General features: G+C 34.5%; 3 protein-coding genes across 5 annotated transcripts; 2 read left to right on the top strand and 1 right to left on the bottom strand.

The window, feature by feature from the left end:
* The first annotated feature begins 2,232 nt into the window (after positions 1-2,232).
* LOC123220433 (F-box/kelch-repeat protein SKIP20-like) lies at positions 2,233-4,171 on the top strand. The gene has a single exon (XM_044642653.1). The coding sequence runs from the start codon at positions 2,524-2,526 to the stop codon at positions 3,937-3,939; it is 1,416 nt and encodes a 471-aa protein (XP_044498588.1). The 5' UTR covers positions 2,233-2,523; the 3' UTR covers positions 3,940-4,171.
* A 485-nt stretch (positions 4,172-4,656) lies between these two features.
* Positions 4,657-10,472, bottom strand: LOC123220432 (cysteine protease ATG4-like). Its single transcript, XM_044642652.1, has 9 exons — positions 10,342-10,472; positions 9,411-9,944; positions 9,234-9,319; positions 9,078-9,128; positions 8,523-8,902; positions 7,557-7,695; positions 5,405-5,460; positions 5,225-5,295; positions 4,657-5,121 (listed from the first exon to the last, which is right to left on the bottom strand). The coding sequence occupies exons 2-9, from the start codon at positions 9,871-9,873 to the stop codon at positions 4,907-4,909; spliced, it is 1,461 nt and encodes a 486-aa protein (XP_044498587.1). The 5' UTR covers positions 9,874-9,944; positions 10,342-10,472; the 3' UTR covers positions 4,657-4,906.
* A 690-nt stretch (positions 10,473-11,162) lies between these two features.
* On the top strand, positions 11,163-16,995 carry LOC123220730 (histone-lysine N-methyltransferase ASHH3). Of its 3 annotated transcripts, none has more exons than XM_044643294.1 (14): positions 11,163-11,286; positions 11,370-11,405; positions 11,509-11,635; positions 12,097-12,208; positions 12,960-13,059; positions 13,444-13,522; positions 13,628-13,799; positions 13,884-13,964; positions 14,164-14,290; positions 15,046-15,073; positions 15,164-15,245; positions 15,966-16,014; positions 16,091-16,169; positions 16,703-16,995. In XM_044643294.1, exons 2-13 carry the CDS (start codon positions 11,388-11,390, stop codon positions 16,160-16,162), a joined length of 1,047 nt encoding a protein of 348 aa, XP_044499229.1. In that variant the 5' UTR covers positions 11,163-11,286; positions 11,370-11,387; the 3' UTR covers positions 16,163-16,169; positions 16,703-16,995. The 3 variants fall into 3 exon arrangements, with proteins under 3 accessions (XP_044499229.1, XP_044499228.1, XP_044499230.1); XM_044643293.1 differs by having other exon boundaries at positions 11,164-11,286; positions 16,091-16,176; XM_044643295.1 differs by having other exon boundaries at positions 11,190-11,286; positions 11,380-11,405; positions 16,091-16,176.
* The last annotated feature ends 419 nt before the right edge of the window (positions 16,996-17,414 follow it).

Raw genomic sequence — 17,414 nt, 5'->3', positions numbered from 1 at the left:
AAAAAAAAAAAAAACAAAATTCACTCTTCTAGAAAAATAAGTGACAGCAACGAAGTTGAATACCATAAGCAACTAAAGTGATTGGAAAGTGTGTCCACATGACATGATAATAAAAAGAAGAAAGAGAGAAAGAGAAAGACATAGACAGTGAGTGGTTCTACAAGTATAAGCTTTAGGTTTTTTCTCCTTTATTCTTGTCCCCACTTAGTTGGCCATTTAACAAGTACAGAATTCTTGTGGGCTCTTTCTCATCAACAATATATAATATATTTATATTTATATTTATATTTATTTCTTAGGTGCCGACTTTAAATACTATTTAAAATTCACATCTAAATCCTTCTTCACAGAACTTTGATTTAATTTTTCATGAAAGAGATTTAATTTACAATGAATTTGCTAGCGATATTTGTTATGTAAAAAAAAACCAAAGAAATCAAATAAACAGAGCAACACAAAATAATATAAGTAAGAGCAAAATACCCATTTGTAACTTATAACGTCTATTTTACTAGTAAAATGTTTGTTTTGTAATTTAGAACATTTCTTTAGAATTCAAGTCTTTACACCTTAAATTATAAAAAAAATCCAAACACCCATTAAATTAGATTAGAGAGACTTAATATAGATACATATAACAATTCTCAACCTAAACACAAACTCTAGCTAATACAAAATTAATTCATTGTTATCGATCAAAAATTAAGGTTGGGGTTGGGATTTTAGTAAATAATAACTAGTGAGATGACCCCCCCACCACAAGTTATTCTGAATCTCACTATTTGTATTAATTTAATTTTACCTAATATAAAATCCATCTTTTATAAACTTTTCTTAATTTTTGTTACCTTTTTTTCTTTGAAAGGATCATAAATATATATAATATAATGTTGATGCATTAGATTGCTGAGTTTATTTTATGTTTTTATGAATATACATTTATTTATTTATTTAGAATTCTTTAAAGTCCTAAAACTAAAATATTATAAATAGCAAACTGAGTTATATTATAAAATAAATAAAAAAAATTTATTTTATTTTTCGTGTTTCTACTTTTCTTTTAGTGTTACGAATTAAACATAAATAATAATGGCAAGACTGACTGACCAAATATTCCACAAAAAAAAAAAATGTTTAATTATAACATAACGTGTGAGTAAGATTTGTGGCTACCATTAATTTCTTGAGTTTCATGTGTAAGTCAGTCTTGTCCATATACATACCAACTTCGTCAGTTTTTTCTACATAAATCAAACTTACTTCAGTTTACTTCCAGGTCAAGCACGCTGCCAAACTCCGCATAATTCACACTTTAATTAATTTTGACTTTCTCTACTTTGCCGCCCATCTCTATTTTCCACTGTCAGCCACAACTTCAAGAACATGCGTAAATGTTGAGTGAGGACTGGACATTTACCCTTGCCATCCTTATTATGAATCAAAGCAAAGAAGACAATGTGCTGCTCGCTTGCGTGCCTTGTAGTTCTAGAAGTTTTGCAACATGATTCCAATATACTGCTATGCTTTTTCCACATGGACCTACACTTGTTATGGTTTGGCAGCTTTAGCTTTTCGTCCTGACCAAAATTCCGTCTTCAAAAGGCAATAAAAGTAGCAATGGTGTTGTATCACTGTTTCTATATTAGTATTCATATTATGATTTTTTTTAGTATTCATATTCCGTCTTCAAAAAACTAATTTATCAACCCATGTTGTAATATCTATATTAGTATTCATATTATGATTTTTTTTTAGTATAAATTTGTAATGTAAATTGAGATTAGGTTGGATAGGGTTGAATTTATTGTGTGTAGAACTGATGGAGTGATGGATGATAAAGTCATAAAGAGATGAAGAGGACTGATGCAAACAAACACAACTAAATGAAAAAAGTGCTTTAATGAAGTACTTATTATTGAGTTCTGAGTGGCTGCAACTCATTCTCCACTTTCACAACATGGGATTACATTTTAGCTTAGCAAGACTTTGTATTATAACGCAATACCGAACTTATCATATTTTTATAGTATTCTAACCTAAAATTTTTTAACAATTTATCAGTTCATAAATTATTTAATGAATATTTTATTATCATTTTCAAACAACATACATAGATAATATAAATGTCTCTATATATATATCTAAGTATTCATTTCATGCTTGATTGGTGCGAGATTTGTCTTTAGGTGGTACTATTAATATGACTGGGTGAAGGGAAGAAGGTTAATATTGTTGTTACCATTTCTGTAATAATTTGTACACAAAGATACAAAAAGCCTGAACTGTACACAACCCAATGCTAATCCAATCCCCAACCGCAGGTCAACCTCATTACCTCTCTCTCTCTTTTATGCCTTGCTTATATATGCATGCCATCATATATTGGAACCCTCATCCTTCTAAAACTTGAACACTCAATTCATGATCCTCCTTCTTGATTCTCACTAACATATATATTTCCTTGCTCTTCTTGAAATTTCTTGTTTTTTACAAAGATAGATATATATATTTTCTTTCTTCAAAATGACACAACTTGCAGACAGGAACTTGATTCCAGGCCTACCTGATGAGATAGCCATGGAGTGTTTAATAAGAGTCCCGTATAAATTCCATTCCAATATGAAATCAGTTTGCCACACTTGGCAAAATTTGCTCTCTAGCCTTTCATTTTATCAGGAAAGGATTAAATCTGGCACTGCTGAACAACTTGTCTGCCAAATCCAGCCTCTTCCTTCTCCCTGTCCACACTTAGAGGGAGAAGCAGAAGAAGAAGATTCAACTCTTGTTGTTTCTGAGTTTCCAAGAATCGGAAACATCAAGAAAGAAGATGAAGACCAACAGCAACAAGACCACCGCCATCAACAACAACAACAAGTTCAAGAGATTAACAACAGCCCACTTCAATATGGACTGAGTGTTTATAACTGCGACAATCAAACATGGCAAAGGATAAGGCCAAAGTTTGGTTCAGGTAATAGTAAAACATGGGGAATTCCAATGTTTTGTCAGTGTGTTACACTTCAATCTCGTGGAAAGCTATTGCTTTTAGGTGGTTGGGACCCTGCAACACTTGAACCAGTTCCTAATGTGTATGTTCTTGACATGGTTAAAGGCCCCAGTTGGAGGCGTGCTGCCCCTATGTTAGTTGCCCGTTCTTTCTTTGCTTGTGCGGTGGTTGGGGGGAGTAAAGTTTATGTGGCAGGAGGGCATGACAATCAGAAGAATGCTCTAAAATCAGCAGAAGTTTATGATGTGGAGGCTGATGAGTGGAGGATGTTGCCTGAAATGGAAGAGGAAAGAGATGAATGTCAAGGGATGTCTTGGGATGGTGATGACAGATTCTGGGTTGTGAGTGGCTATGGCACTGAAAGCCAAGGGAGATTCAGGGCTGATGCTGAATGTTATAATCCGGCAACTGGGATTTGGTCTAAAGTTGCTGGGGTTTGGCCGTTTCCTAGTATTAGCCCCAGAGGCACCACAACTCCAATTGCTTCCAATAATAGCAGCACCAAGGGAAAGCAATGCCACTGTCTGTGGTTCTTGTCAAAAGAGCAACTAATATTGCAGCAACAACGACATGGGGAAGTGAATTTAATTGCAAAAGAGTATGAAGAGGAGGAGAGGAAATGGAAAATGGTGAGTTCAATTGTTGGACTTCCCAATACCATAACTGGGACATCTCCATGTGTTAGTGTTACCAGGCTTGGAGACTTTGCCAAAGGTAATAATAAGTGTGAGCAGAGGATGTTTGTGATGACTGGAAATGGAAGTAGAGGGACATCATCATCATCAGCTGAAGCAACATGCAGTGAATGTGAAGGAGAGGGAGCTTTCATAATGGAGAGAGATAATAAGAATGGTAACACAAAGTGGACTCATGTGCACATGCCTGCTGGCTTTTCTGGCTTCCCATACTCTGCTTCTCACATCCTTATCTAATTAAGATAGATTAAGAGACTTCAAGTTAGATTAACAGTTAATTATAACATCTGATCTGGGTGTTTTTGTTAGAGATGAGATGTATTATGCCTTAAAAATTTGTGACTTTTGGTTTTGGGTACTAAAGTAAATAGTTGGAGATGGCCTCTATATGTACTTTTTCTTATCGGTTATTAAGCCATGTAGTCGGCTGTTGTCACTTTGATTATTAAGAATGATCTATTAGAACGAACTCAGACTCTGGATGCCATGTGCTAATGTCTTTAACTTTGTTTAGAACATCGCCTTTTGGCTAAGAACAAACTAACTTCTAGCTAAGTTTGAGCTGGGTTTCTTTCAAGTAGTTCGACTGTCACATACATAATAAAGACATTTTTGCTTCACATTTAGTAAATCGATGGCATACATATCTATGTCTACACAATGGGTTTTGATTGCACAATTTGGGTTGAAGATGAGCATAAAATTATCTAGAAACACTTTATTTCTAACATCTATCCAATGATTATGCTCTATATAAACTATGCTTCAAGGGAAGGCAAAGGTATGGAAACTACTTGTAAGCTTATAAACATGTTTGCCTCACCAAGATCTTGAAGGTGTAAAAGTGATGAAATAAGAGAATAGGCCAGCCTTGTATTCTAAAATGTCCAGCACCACATGTTGTGCCCTCAAATTGATGGAATGGCAGGAATTAAAGACTTGCACCTCTCAAAATATTGAACTACCAAATTTAAATGGGATACTTTGTATTAATCTTACAACATGAATATTTTTGGTGAGTTGTATTAACAACTAGAAGAGTTATTGAAAGAGAAAAGAATCATAATAAATTTACTTTTCTACACATGAATTTGTCAAATTCCAGGATAATGAACAGTGACACAAGCCAACAGACTTTGGTATACCACCAACATCACCATAAGATGAGCAGTGAGAACCATGAACAAATTTCAATAATTTTCACTCAAAGGAGTTGCCAGTCATCCTCATGTGCATTGCCCTCTGAATCATTCATGAGCACCGCACCTAAGGAATCATCCTCTCGGATCCCACTGGTATGATCAAAGACATCACCATGGTTGACAGGTTTTTTATGGGTTTGAGTTACAGTGAATAAGGGAGCACCATCTGATTCATCAGCTAGCTTGGATGCCCGGGAGCAAAAATCATCAAAAGCATCTACCAGCCAGAAAGGGGAAGAAAAAGCATGCTAAAATCAGCGAGAGCTTGGTTCTAAATTAAAGTAACACCCCATGCAAATTCAATCAAAAGGAAAGCAAACCTTTGTCTTGACAATAGAATCCTATAGCCAGAGATGGATCAATTGAGCCCAGATAAATGTGCCTTACAACACTGGAGCAAATATTCAATTGTTAAAGAAGAAAAAGAGGTTAAAAAAAAATATATACAAAGCAGAATCTAAAAATAAGGTCAGAAGCCAAGGGTCCAGAAAATCACTTACTCACAGTGGTAAGATGAAGTGTCAACCTCTAAACTATCCCTGCTTACATTGACTACCTGACAACCAGCCATAATTAAACAAATTGCAGTTAGGATGATATTTGCGACAATCAACTCAGTAAAACAATATAAGATTATAATCAATGCCCAGCCACTACAGAAAAACTCAATATCAAATGCACATTTCTATAAAATCAATACTGATGCGTATCAATTCATGCTTCCAGAAATCCTTATCACTTGACCAACCAGCTAACAAGTTAATACAAATGCACTAGGATACTTATTGATAAATTCCACCATCAATATGTGCTTAATATGCAGATAGTAACATTAAAAGGAAAAATTCATGGACCAAGAGAGCACAACATCAAGTAATTAGAGGAAAGTAGTAAAACAGATATAACCTATTTCAATAGTAATTCAATGCATAAATTGGTAGAGAGTATAAATCAACTCTATTTGATCATGGTTTAATGCAAAATACAAGGTAAAACATATGCATGTCCATAGAAAAATGAGTTATATCACAGAACTGAATTGTAGGAAAAATCAATATTTTAAATCATTGCTTATACTGTACATAATTGACCAAGCAAGGAAATGAAAACCAAAGGTTTTAATGAAAAAATCAATTAAGAACACATGATAAGCAAAATTAAGGGCTTCTGTTAAAAGAAACAATCACTATAAGATACACCATGATTTTGCATGGAAAGAGGTGCAAACCGACTTTCTTCAAGCTTAAGTTGTTAGAAGAAATGCAATTTCATCCTTCAAGGCACCACAAAGGCTGCAGCAAGTGGCACATGTACATGAGCCACTTTACAGTACTACCCACATAGCACTGATGTGCGTAGGTGGTTAGTCCTTTCATATAGTCATATAACTATAAAGGGGATGCTTTGAGTAATAGAGCGCTTTCACATAGGGCAAAAAAGGACTCAAACCCATTATCCTCGCTCAAACACTACTTGTTAAGAAATGATGTTCACCAACTCCCTCTGAAAGCTTGAGCAGTTTGGGAGAGACTAAATTTAATCTCTTAGAAACAGGGCAGAGCTACACAATAAGTAGCAAACAGATACAGAGTTCACAATGCCACCCATATAGCACCAGAAAGCTGGCAGCTGTCAGTCCTCCCCACACTGATCCGATTTTCTAGGGGGCACTTTGACTAATAGAATGTTTACCAGTAACATATGGCAACATATTGGAGTAGAGAAACTAACAATTTGTGAAAATTATAACCATTGTCACAATTAATTAATTCTCCCAATTAACTTTCAATAGTCCAATACATGCTAATTTTAAACTAAATTGAGTCATAGTTTAGTCAAGATTTAACCTATAGCATAGCATAAGTAACAATTTGAATGTGGTTGCAATAATCCCAACAAATCATTCAAAGACAAAACCATGAATTAAACTCAAAATAATGATTTCTTCTTTCTTAACCTTGTTTCAATGATTTGTCATACCTAAACATATTAAGTTTATAAGTTGATTGAAGTTTTGAATTCTACAGCAAATTCTATGAAAACAGATATCATGAACGTGCTTCCAAGACTACAGCAAAGACCAACCATATATAATGCCCAAGTCCAACGAGAAGATGTACTTAGCATTTGAGAAGGTGGACACAAGTTTGTGAGCCTCAAATAAGTGCTTGCATTGATCATCAATACATGACATAATTTGTGCAAAATTTTTCATTTCTACTATTTTGACTTGCATTTGTTCACATATTTCCAACTTCAAACAAATAGTTGCACCAAGCTATAACACCTTTATAACTGTTTGAATACATCAGGAGCTAGTGAATCTGTAAAAAGAAACACTTAATTGCCCTTTTTACTGGATAATCTTTTGCTCCTTAACAAGTTCTAAAGAAAATCAAACAGTAAAGTAAATTCATGGACATGTTAACGCTGTCCGGTCATATAAGTGGCCAGTGATCAGAAGCATTCAGGATTTTCTAGTGGGACATAAAGCAATTAGTTTAACTTGTACAATGATCAATGCCAGAAGAGAAGAATATAAATAAATCACTTGACCCAATGCTGCTGTAAACGTCAATGTAATAATAGACATTCAAGAATGTGGTTAAAAATTATATCAATTTTAGTCAACTACTGAATTAGATGTTTTACCGGCTGAACATCATGTGGATCAAGGTATAAAGCACTATCTTCTTGCACTCCGACAATGTAGGTTGAGGCACCAGGTTTCCCACCCATAATGCCAAGGCTCTGAGGGAAGGTGAATGTTACTCGCAATGATGGGATATACCTGAAAAGCAATTAAAAGTTCTGACTCATTAACAGAAGCAAAAGACACTAAAAAGACCAAATTCCATATTTATATTTTCCTACTTATTTCACTTAAGAATGTTCCACTGAGAACAATTGGATTATTTAAAATCCATATATTTTAGTCATAATATTTGTGAAAAGAAAAATGCGAACAGAGAGGGTTCATAATGTAAAAGTTATATCCAAATGTCTTTAAATAATTTATTCTATGTCTTTCCAACATCGAGGCCAATGTTTGTAAAACTCACAACACTTTAGTAATAATTGACCGGATAATACTCATAGGCTCCAGCATCACTTTGATTCAGCAAATGAGACCAACAATTTGCTATATGACCCTTGTAGAAGGATATAACGCACAGCTTCCTTATTTCAATTTGGAAGCTCTTTAGCAATAGCTTTTATATACAAAAACTAAACCTAATCACAACTATACATGATATGGTACATGAAGAGCATCCTTACTTTACAATCTATTGAAGAAAAAGCATATTAATCAGCTCACTGACTTGAACCAAAGAAACAAATACACTGATTCCAAGGACACTTCCAGCCAAGAATCTACTTATAACATGCTCACCATAACCCTCTAAAACAAGATTTTGAGTAACTTACTTTAGGCCAATCTAAGGGCAACAAGCAGCATGGTCCTTAGGGATATTTTGACAATAACTTTGAAAGCAGTGTAATAACTTAATTGTGTATCCTGATTAGATCTATAATGTCTCACATAAGAGGATAAAACAAAGAATAAAATTGATCGTGACTTATCCAATGGGTAAGTTATAGAAAAAATGTACAAACCTGGGGTTCAGCTTTTCAAGTCCAAGAACCAAAGGAACTAGAAGAAGAATTGGAGTCCAGTCATGTTGACCTTTTGAAAACTCGAAACAATGTTTAGCGGCATCTTCAACACAGACTACCGGAGCTCCACCACGCTCTCCATCTTCATCACCAGAAACCACATACACAGCCATGGGAAGTGGCAGGCACTCAAGATCAGTTTCCTCTCTCTTACAGCGGGCTAGAGATTCCCATGTTCGACACATGGCATATGGGCCCACCCATGACCCAGCGGCAAGACCATAATTCTTTCCAGCTTGAAGAAGATTGTGAATAGAAAAAGGTGATACCTCAGAGTCACCAAAAAGATGCAAGATCTCAAGATATTCAAAATCAAATGGCTGCAAAATAAAAAAGGAAACAGCATGAACTTATTCAGTATTCTACAAAGATTGACAGGACTACTATGTGACCATATCTCGGAAGAATCTAGTTCAAATTTAATAGTTATCAATAATTCATATACAATCACATAAATTGAACAATGGGGAATGCATTAAGTACAATTTATCTCACCTTTTGAGAAGGCTTTCTCCAAGATCTTCCCAACCGATGAAAAAGCAAAGCCTGTAAACAGCACAGGACAACAAGAAATAATAATAGCATGAGTTGTTCATGATTAACCCAAATTATAGTGATCATTTGTAAATGTTCTGTAGTAAGTGAAAAGACCTGAGCAACAAGCATCTGACTGCTTCGAAGCATGCAACCCCAGCCCCCATCAGTTGTAAACTTTGAATCCCTAATAGCATCAAAACCTGTAGATGAACCATAAAAACCCAACCATTAGATACCAAAGTTGATAAATTACATACATACCTAGAAAGGACCATGCTACCTTATACAAACCTTTACGATAAGTTATCAGAATCCTTGATGAAAAATCTTGGTTAAATGCAACTAATCCATTGCCATTAGCTTCATTGCTAGTGGACTCCTCATGTGCAATCTTATAGCAAACACCAAGAAGCCATATCTCACTAGTTGAGCTGATAATTCCAGTCCTGCTGGGCCCTAGTACACGATCGTGTATTCTCCTCATTGAGCCAGCAGTCACTACCCGCTTCACAGTTGCTGCCCACCCATTACTTTTACTATGACCTGCCTTCTTTTCAGGAACCGATGACTCACTATAAGTTTCGAAGATTGAGAAAGCTGATGTTAAGAAGCCCGACAACAAAGAACCCTTAGATATTTTAACCTCACCGGATCCCAGCTCTGAGGCGGAGGATGTCGAAGCACTATTAGAAGTATCAACTACACTTTTAGAAGAAAATTTTGATGCCACCACCTTCTCACGAAAACCCTTCATTACCTAGTCATGAATCAGCATATGGAAAAGCATTTGCCTCATAGAATCAACCTCAAGTTTTAAAATTTCACCTACAGCCAAACAGCCATGGAAGTTGCAAATTAAATACTAAATGAATATGAGAACCAAAACCCTCATTAGCAACATCAAAATTCACTAATAAAAAGATGAAATTAATCAGTTTGCAGTTAAAATCACGATTGTTTGAGTAATTACACAAATTAAATAACACAAACCAACAAATATTCAATTGCCCACATAAAAAAATAAAAATAGATAGCAAAAATTTGCAATAAACAAAGTAAGATCTGCAATAATCGTAACAAGATGGCATATATATTTGGTTGAATCTATAAATTGATGTCAGAATAATCAAGTACAGACGAATATGAATAAACATATAAATAAATAAAAATTTGAAGCAGAAGGCCAATTGTTTATGTAAGGAGAGAGATGGAGATGGATTACCAGAAGAAATCAATGATTGGCGTGAAGTTCAACCTCAACCGGAGAATTCTTCTCCTTTGAGTAACAAGGCAAAAGTATGGGAAACAGAAACACGAAAGCAACAAAAGCAAACACAAAAAAACTTTAAATAATTAGAGAAAAAAGATATTTAATTGATGTTAGATTCTGACTCTGAGCCTAACTCGGTATTACGGGCCAATTTTTTGTTAAGGCGAAGCCCAGCCTAGCCCAGCCCAGCTGATAACTTCAGTTGAAATTCCTAATTTGTCCTAGGGTGAATTCTCAACCTTCCCTCAGCTTTGAAGTTATACATAGTCCCAAAAGTTTGAAAATTATCCTTTTCCCACTTATTTGTTAAAACCAGCCGGTCTAACCGCAAATCAGGAGGTAGTCTAACGAGGACCCGGGGACCCAAAACCAAGGCTAGTTGTTGGGTTACAGTGAAAAACAATCCAACATTGGAACCCTCTTAGTTTGCGATTTGACCTGCTCAAACCTTAGTGTTGATGTCGACACAAAAAATATTTATTTTTAGTAAAAGCTTAAGACTCAGATAATAAAATTATTTATGTTAATGATTAATTATGTAACATTGTTTAGATTACTATTTTTTATAATTATCTAAAAAATTTACTCATCCTAACATTAGTTAACCAGTCTTATAACCAATTCAATAAAATTGACTCTCCATCGGATTGATATTCGAATCAGTTTTGAAAATAATGGTACTTCATATCTAACAGTACGGGAAATTAAATTATGGCATGTAAAATTTAAAATTGGGGTCTAAAGTATTTCTTGAAACCTCAGGGGAGGTATGGAGAATTAGCCCTAAAATCTACCAGCCGATAGAGAGAAGTTATCGGGTCGGGGGATTTACCAAGCTCAGAAACTTCCCTCCCAAAACCAACTCACAGAATCTTGAGATCTGTTTTCTCTCTTCAGGTAATAACTCTTTTGCTCACGAGAAACATACTCTTCAGAATTCTAAATGGTTGTTTCCAAATTGTATTAACTTCTAATTTCAGTTCTACGCAGTTGTGGCCATGCCTGCTACCAAGAAGGTTTGTTTTAGTTTTTACTAAGACTGTATTGTTCTTGTTTCTTTGTGATGTATAGCTCTATTTGTGACTGAAATTTGTTCTTGTTTTGGACGAATTTTATCAGACTAATACTGACATCATTGGCGATGTCTTTGAAAAGTTAATGCGCCGGATTGGGCGCCCTGTCGAGTTTGAACTTCCGGATGAGTTCATCAAGTGCAGGCCAACTCCCTACACCTTCATTAAGCGCAGTATCCTCCTCAATTTTATGTTTTCAAGCTGTTTAGGGTCATATTATCTTGCTGTTATTATTACTATTTTTAGCTTGGTAAGGTGTTGTCTACTGGAAATTCTATTGAATAGATCTTGAGAACAAAAAATGAAAATTGATACTGTAGATTTTTGATATATTAATGTTTAAACTTGTTCCCGTCTCTATCTTTTTAAATGATCCTGCTGTCATATTTTGTGGAAACTCAGGTTGGTGTTAGTGTTGTGTGGTGCTATTTTAGTTTTAGACACCACACCAAGTGGGTTTTCATATTTAGAATACTTTTTTAAAGGAAACACTACCAGATTTGTTCACAGATCTTGACAACACCAACTGTATTGAAATGATGCTGTAAATTTTGTACCTGTTAAATACTTCTAAGTGTACCCATCACTGTCTTTCTTGATGATTTTTGGTGTTGTTGATGTTGACAAATTTAAGACATATATCTCACGAAGAAGATTAAAAAGCGTCTTGAGGATGATGGCATTTTCTGCTCTTGCACTGCATCGCCAGGTTCTTCTGGTGTTTGTGATAGAGATTGCCATTGTGGGTAAGAAATTTTTTCTTGGTAAATAATGGTTGCTGTGCTTTTTATGATGATGACTTGTAGGTTTTAAGAAGGGTGCAATTAGTTTTCATCTATATTTCTGTTAATTTCTTTTGGTTTCAATTTATTGCCTTTGAATTTGATATTGTGTCTTGACAGTAGAAGCATGCTTTGGATTTGGACTTATTTTTAGATTTTGAACCTCATGGTTCGCTAGTTTCATGATTGGAGGATATCGTAGTATTTGGTTTGTCTAGGTGGCCACATTCTGTTTCTTTTGGTGCCATTCATGACAGATGACACTCGTTTAACCCCACTTACGTGTTAGTATGCGTTTGCCCAAGTTACTATCCTGATCCTTGAACATGCCTTTGATGTGCTCCCTGGAAATCAATATTTTGTTGACATTGGTTTTTAAGTTCCATGTCGGACTGGTTGTAGGACTGGCTAGTATGAAGATTAAAGTGAATGGATTTTTAGGGTTATGAATTCATGCTGTACTATTTTAAAAAAATGATACATTTTCATGATATGATTTGTTTCTTGAAGATTTATATAAATTATTTGGAGTTGCTTGTTTGAGGTGAAAGGTTCCCATGTGGCTTTATGTAAGATATGTTTTGTTTGGAAATTAATTGGTATTGCTGTTGTATGCTCACTTTTTCTACATTCCAATTCATTAACTCTTCCATGCATAAATTAATGGTTTCTAATCAACAAAAATATAAAATGAAAGTTCTTTCTTTTTATGCAGGATGCTACTATCTAGTTGCTCCTCAGGCTGCAAATGTGGGGATTTATGCCTTAACAAACCCTTCCAGCACCGACCTGTGAAGAAAATGAAATTAGTAAAGGTACAAATGTGTGACTTATCTTCAAACTTCTGAATCATGGTTCTTATATAATCGATAAAGGAGTGTGATTTTCTGATTGAAGGAAAAAAGAGAGAGAGAGAGAGAGAGAGAAGGAGTGAGATGATCTATTGGCTATGAAAGCTAATTCTTTTTGTAATCTCACTTTGTCTCTGATGACCTATCTCCCATTTACTTTGGTTATCGTGATTAAGGTGTTACACGTTGCAAATTTGCCTTTACATTCTTTATATGTGCATCTCAGGATATATGATTGTTTTCACTTTCTGATGTTTTGCATTCTCTTTGTGTCATTCCTGTTTATGTTTGTTGTTGTTACGGGTATCTACTCTCAAAACATGAAGTTAAATGAGATATTGCTTGTAGACAGAGAAATGTGGATCTGGGATTGTGGCAGATGAAGATATTAAACGAGGAGAGTTTGTAATTGAATACGTTGGAGAAGGTGACATTTTAGTCATTTCTTATCACACTAAAATTGCTCTGTGTATGTTCAACTTTCAATACCTCTATAAGCCATTAATATATGCTAGGCATTTCTTCAATGCAGTTATTGATGACAAAACATGTGAGGAAAGACTTTGGAAAATGAAACACCGTGGAGAAACTAATTTCTATTTGTGTGAGATCAATAGAGACATGGTAATTGATGCCACGTACAAGGGAAACAAGTCAAGATACATCAACCATAGTTGCTGCCCCAATACTGAGATGCAGAAATGGTTCTTTACTGACCCCTTATTGCTATATTATACTCATTTTTTTCATTTGATAATCTTTTATGTATGAATTTATCTTTTCTCCAGGATAATTGATGGTGAAACAAGAATAGGAATCTTTGCAACCCGTGACATAAAAAAGGGCGAACATCTGACCTATGATTATCAGTATGAGCACTTGCATCACTCCTGTATTATACAGTTAGATATTTTACTCTGCATATTGCTAGCCTTTTCTTCTAAACTGGCATCCTCTAGTGTATCTTTTACAAAATGATATTTTCATGCCAAATCATTACTAGCAGATGTAGTTCACTTCAAATTTTTATTTGCTTGGCTCTATCCCCGCATCTAACAAATTTAGCAGGTTTGTTCAATTTGGTGCAGATCAAGATTGTCATTGTGGAGCTATAGGCTGTAGGAGGAAGCTGGGGGTAAAACCTAGCAAGCCCAAGATATCTTCTGATGCAACATTAAAGTTTGTAGCTTGCCAGGTAGCTATTTCTTCTCCCAAATTGAAAGCTATATGAACTGCAAAGTATGCATGTATAGGTTGCTGTTTGATAGTAGCTTCTACGTATTACGTCTTGTATTGAAGTTTTTGGTATAGAAGGTTGTTGAAGATGTCATTCAGAAACAATTTTTTTGTTCTATCTGTAGTGAAGCATGCATATATTCATATAGTTAAGTTTCATATTTGAAAAAAAGGGGGAAAAGCTAAATGACAGAGACAAAGGAATCACAGGGTGTGATACTTCACCATCTTAGCATTTAGCTACAGTCTTACTGTAATAGCTTTTGGATATTTGGTACACAATGACAGACAGAATTTAGGGACAATTAAATTTTAGATATATGAACATCTTTTTCCCTCTTACATTTTTTAAATGGAGTTGCATACATTAACTTCAAGATTTGATAACATTAATATTGATTTGGCCATTTCAATATATTATTTGGACTGCTCTTGTGATGATAAATAATTTGGAGTATTGTGTTTAAATTTGCTGGATTTCATTCTACAGTTCAAAATGATTAGAGTCTAATCCAGATGTTTTACTGTCATGAAGAAGTCAAAACTGCATACTAATGTACCCAAGAAAGAGTTTCATCTTGAAACTTGATTACTTTTTTGTTGAATGTTTCACAAGAATTTAAAGTATTTAGCTTCTATTTATTTTATCATTTCTGATTATTTGTTGTGTGCATTTTTCTGTTAACTTGAACTGACTTTGGGTTATTGTTTCAGATTTATCAGAATGGAGGTTTGCATACAGGTTAGTCAACTTTCCTAATTTCTAATTTGTATATTTGCTGCTTTATTTTGTAATTCATCAAATGTCTCACAGTAGCCAGTTTCTATTCAGCGAGTTCTCAATCTGCTCAAAATCGAGTATGCCCGCAATGTTGCATTGGCAAAGTGATTAGATTATCTCGTCCACCTGATAGGTATTTTCAGAATATTATTTCCCTTTGACTGCATTAGCTCATTTCCCATGTTAGAAAGTAAAATGTATCAGGCCTTAAGATATATCACTTTGTATTTTGAATGTAGCAAGTGTTTGGCTGCGACTATCTTGTGCTTTTTAAATTTATCCTGTTTCAAATCTGTTCAAGCAATATATAGAAGGAAAATATAATGAACTGAAGGGAGTTACATTCCCAACGTTACTGAAGATTTTGGTCATTTTAAATTCTTGCTGCTAAGGTGATTGCTTTGCAGGGCTGAAATTTGGAAGTTCTCATGTGATGGGTTATTATGGGAATAGAGGTTTTGGATTGAAATCTTTAATTTAATAGTTTTAAGGGTTTTTAAGTTGGAATATTTTTTTGAAAGTGTATTCATATACAGTTATATTTTCAAATCTAACATCCATTGTTGTGATTTATTTTCCAAATCAGATTTCCACGATGAGTTCAATTTTGGAGGCCTCTTTTTCTTTTCTAAGGTGTCCTTGAAATTGGTTGAGTTTACTATAACATTGGCTTATATTCCTTGAATCTGATTTGTTAACATATATTGAATTACTGCTGTCGTTAGGTGCTATTCTGTTTTTGTCTTTCTCTTATGTGTTAGTAGCTAGAAATTGGCTAAAAGGTATTGTGTTCAAATAGCTTTATTTATGATTATTCTGCTGAATTTTCTGCTCTTTGAATCAAATGTTGTAGTTATTTTGGGATTATCAGACGATTTGATAAGTACAGCAGACAACATACGGTAAGTGACTCTTTCTTTGAGTTACTACTATTTTTAAAAGAGCATAATGGTTATATAAGAATTTACGGTGTTGTAGATCATGTTTGAAGATGGTACTGTTGACTTTCTAGACATGTCTAAAGAAATTTGGGAAGTTGCAACTTTCTGATATCATTGTGAGTGGTAAGCACAACTTCTAATTTTTCAATTTTGTTTTTCATTTCTTTTCTCTTTTAATAAGTTGTTTAATTTTGATCATATAACATAATTACCTATGATTCAATGGATTCTGTGGGAATAATTTTGTATTTTGATGATTTGTTCATTCATGTTACTGCTAAACTAATAGGATGAAATTTTATTGTTAAAAAATCAGTGCTGTACACCTTGTAATCCAAATCAAATATGTTGGAACTTTCTGTTCCTGTTTCTTTCTCTTTCAAATGAAAATGGCATATTGTTGTTACCATAGCAGTCTCTTACTCATATGGATAGCTTATGCTTTCAACAAAGTATTTCACGTCATTATATTTGAAGAGAATGACAAGCCGGCGAATAAAGTTTCTTGCATATAAGCTGTGGTTGTCTTCTGAACTTTTGGCAGCATTTTCACTGTTCATTAAGACGAATATTTTTGGTTGAAGTAGCTTGCTTAAACAAACTAAACGCTCCAAAGTTATAATTAGCTTGAGTTTTTTGGTCAGTGCAGGTAGAGTAACTGAAGCTGGCGATTCCTCATTTGGCCCTGGCTTATACAAGCTATTGTTGTATCTTATCTTCAAACCCCGTCTACAATCAAAGATCTTGGAACAGGCTTCATAAAAAGTTTGTAACAAATGTAATGTAAACTTTTCTTGACAAATATTTTTTTCCCTCTCAACAAAGAAACTACTGAACTGTATTAATGATTCACATTATATCATACAAATTGAGGAAGCAAGTAGGGTGATGTTGATTTGTAGCCAACATGAAGCAAGTGGAAGGGGTGGATTGTCAATTTGTCTCCTGCATTGGTATTGGTATTGGTAGGGTTGGAAAGAAGCATGGTGGTTGGGTCTACCGTCCACATATACCTGGCTGTTTATGTTTTTGGATGGTGTTTGTATCATTTTAGTTGGGTTTCGGGTTAGAAGACCTTTGGTCCTAATGGCCAAACTAGAATTGCATTAAATTCTCTTAACGGCAACCCTACATAAGTTGTGTTTGGGTTGATTTGGCACGATCTGAAATAACTTGAACTATGAAACACGTTAGGACTTGTTAAAAAATTTATTTGACACTAAATGGTATATTTGGTACTGATTAATTTTGTGCTAATTTAATATACTTGTTTTCTTCAATGTTTAATATTTAAATTTCTTTTTTAAACCTTAATCTCATTTTTCATATTTTGGGTTGTATCAAATTAATAAATCGCATAA

Source organism: Mangifera indica, chromosome 7 (genome assembly GCF_011075055.1).
Source record: "Mangifera indica cultivar Alphonso chromosome 7, CATAS_Mindica_2.1, whole genome shotgun sequence".
NCBI classification, from domain to species: Eukaryota; Viridiplantae; Streptophyta; class Magnoliopsida; order Sapindales; family Anacardiaceae; genus Mangifera; species Mangifera indica.
This window is presented reverse-complemented; position numbering and strand designations above follow the sequence as displayed.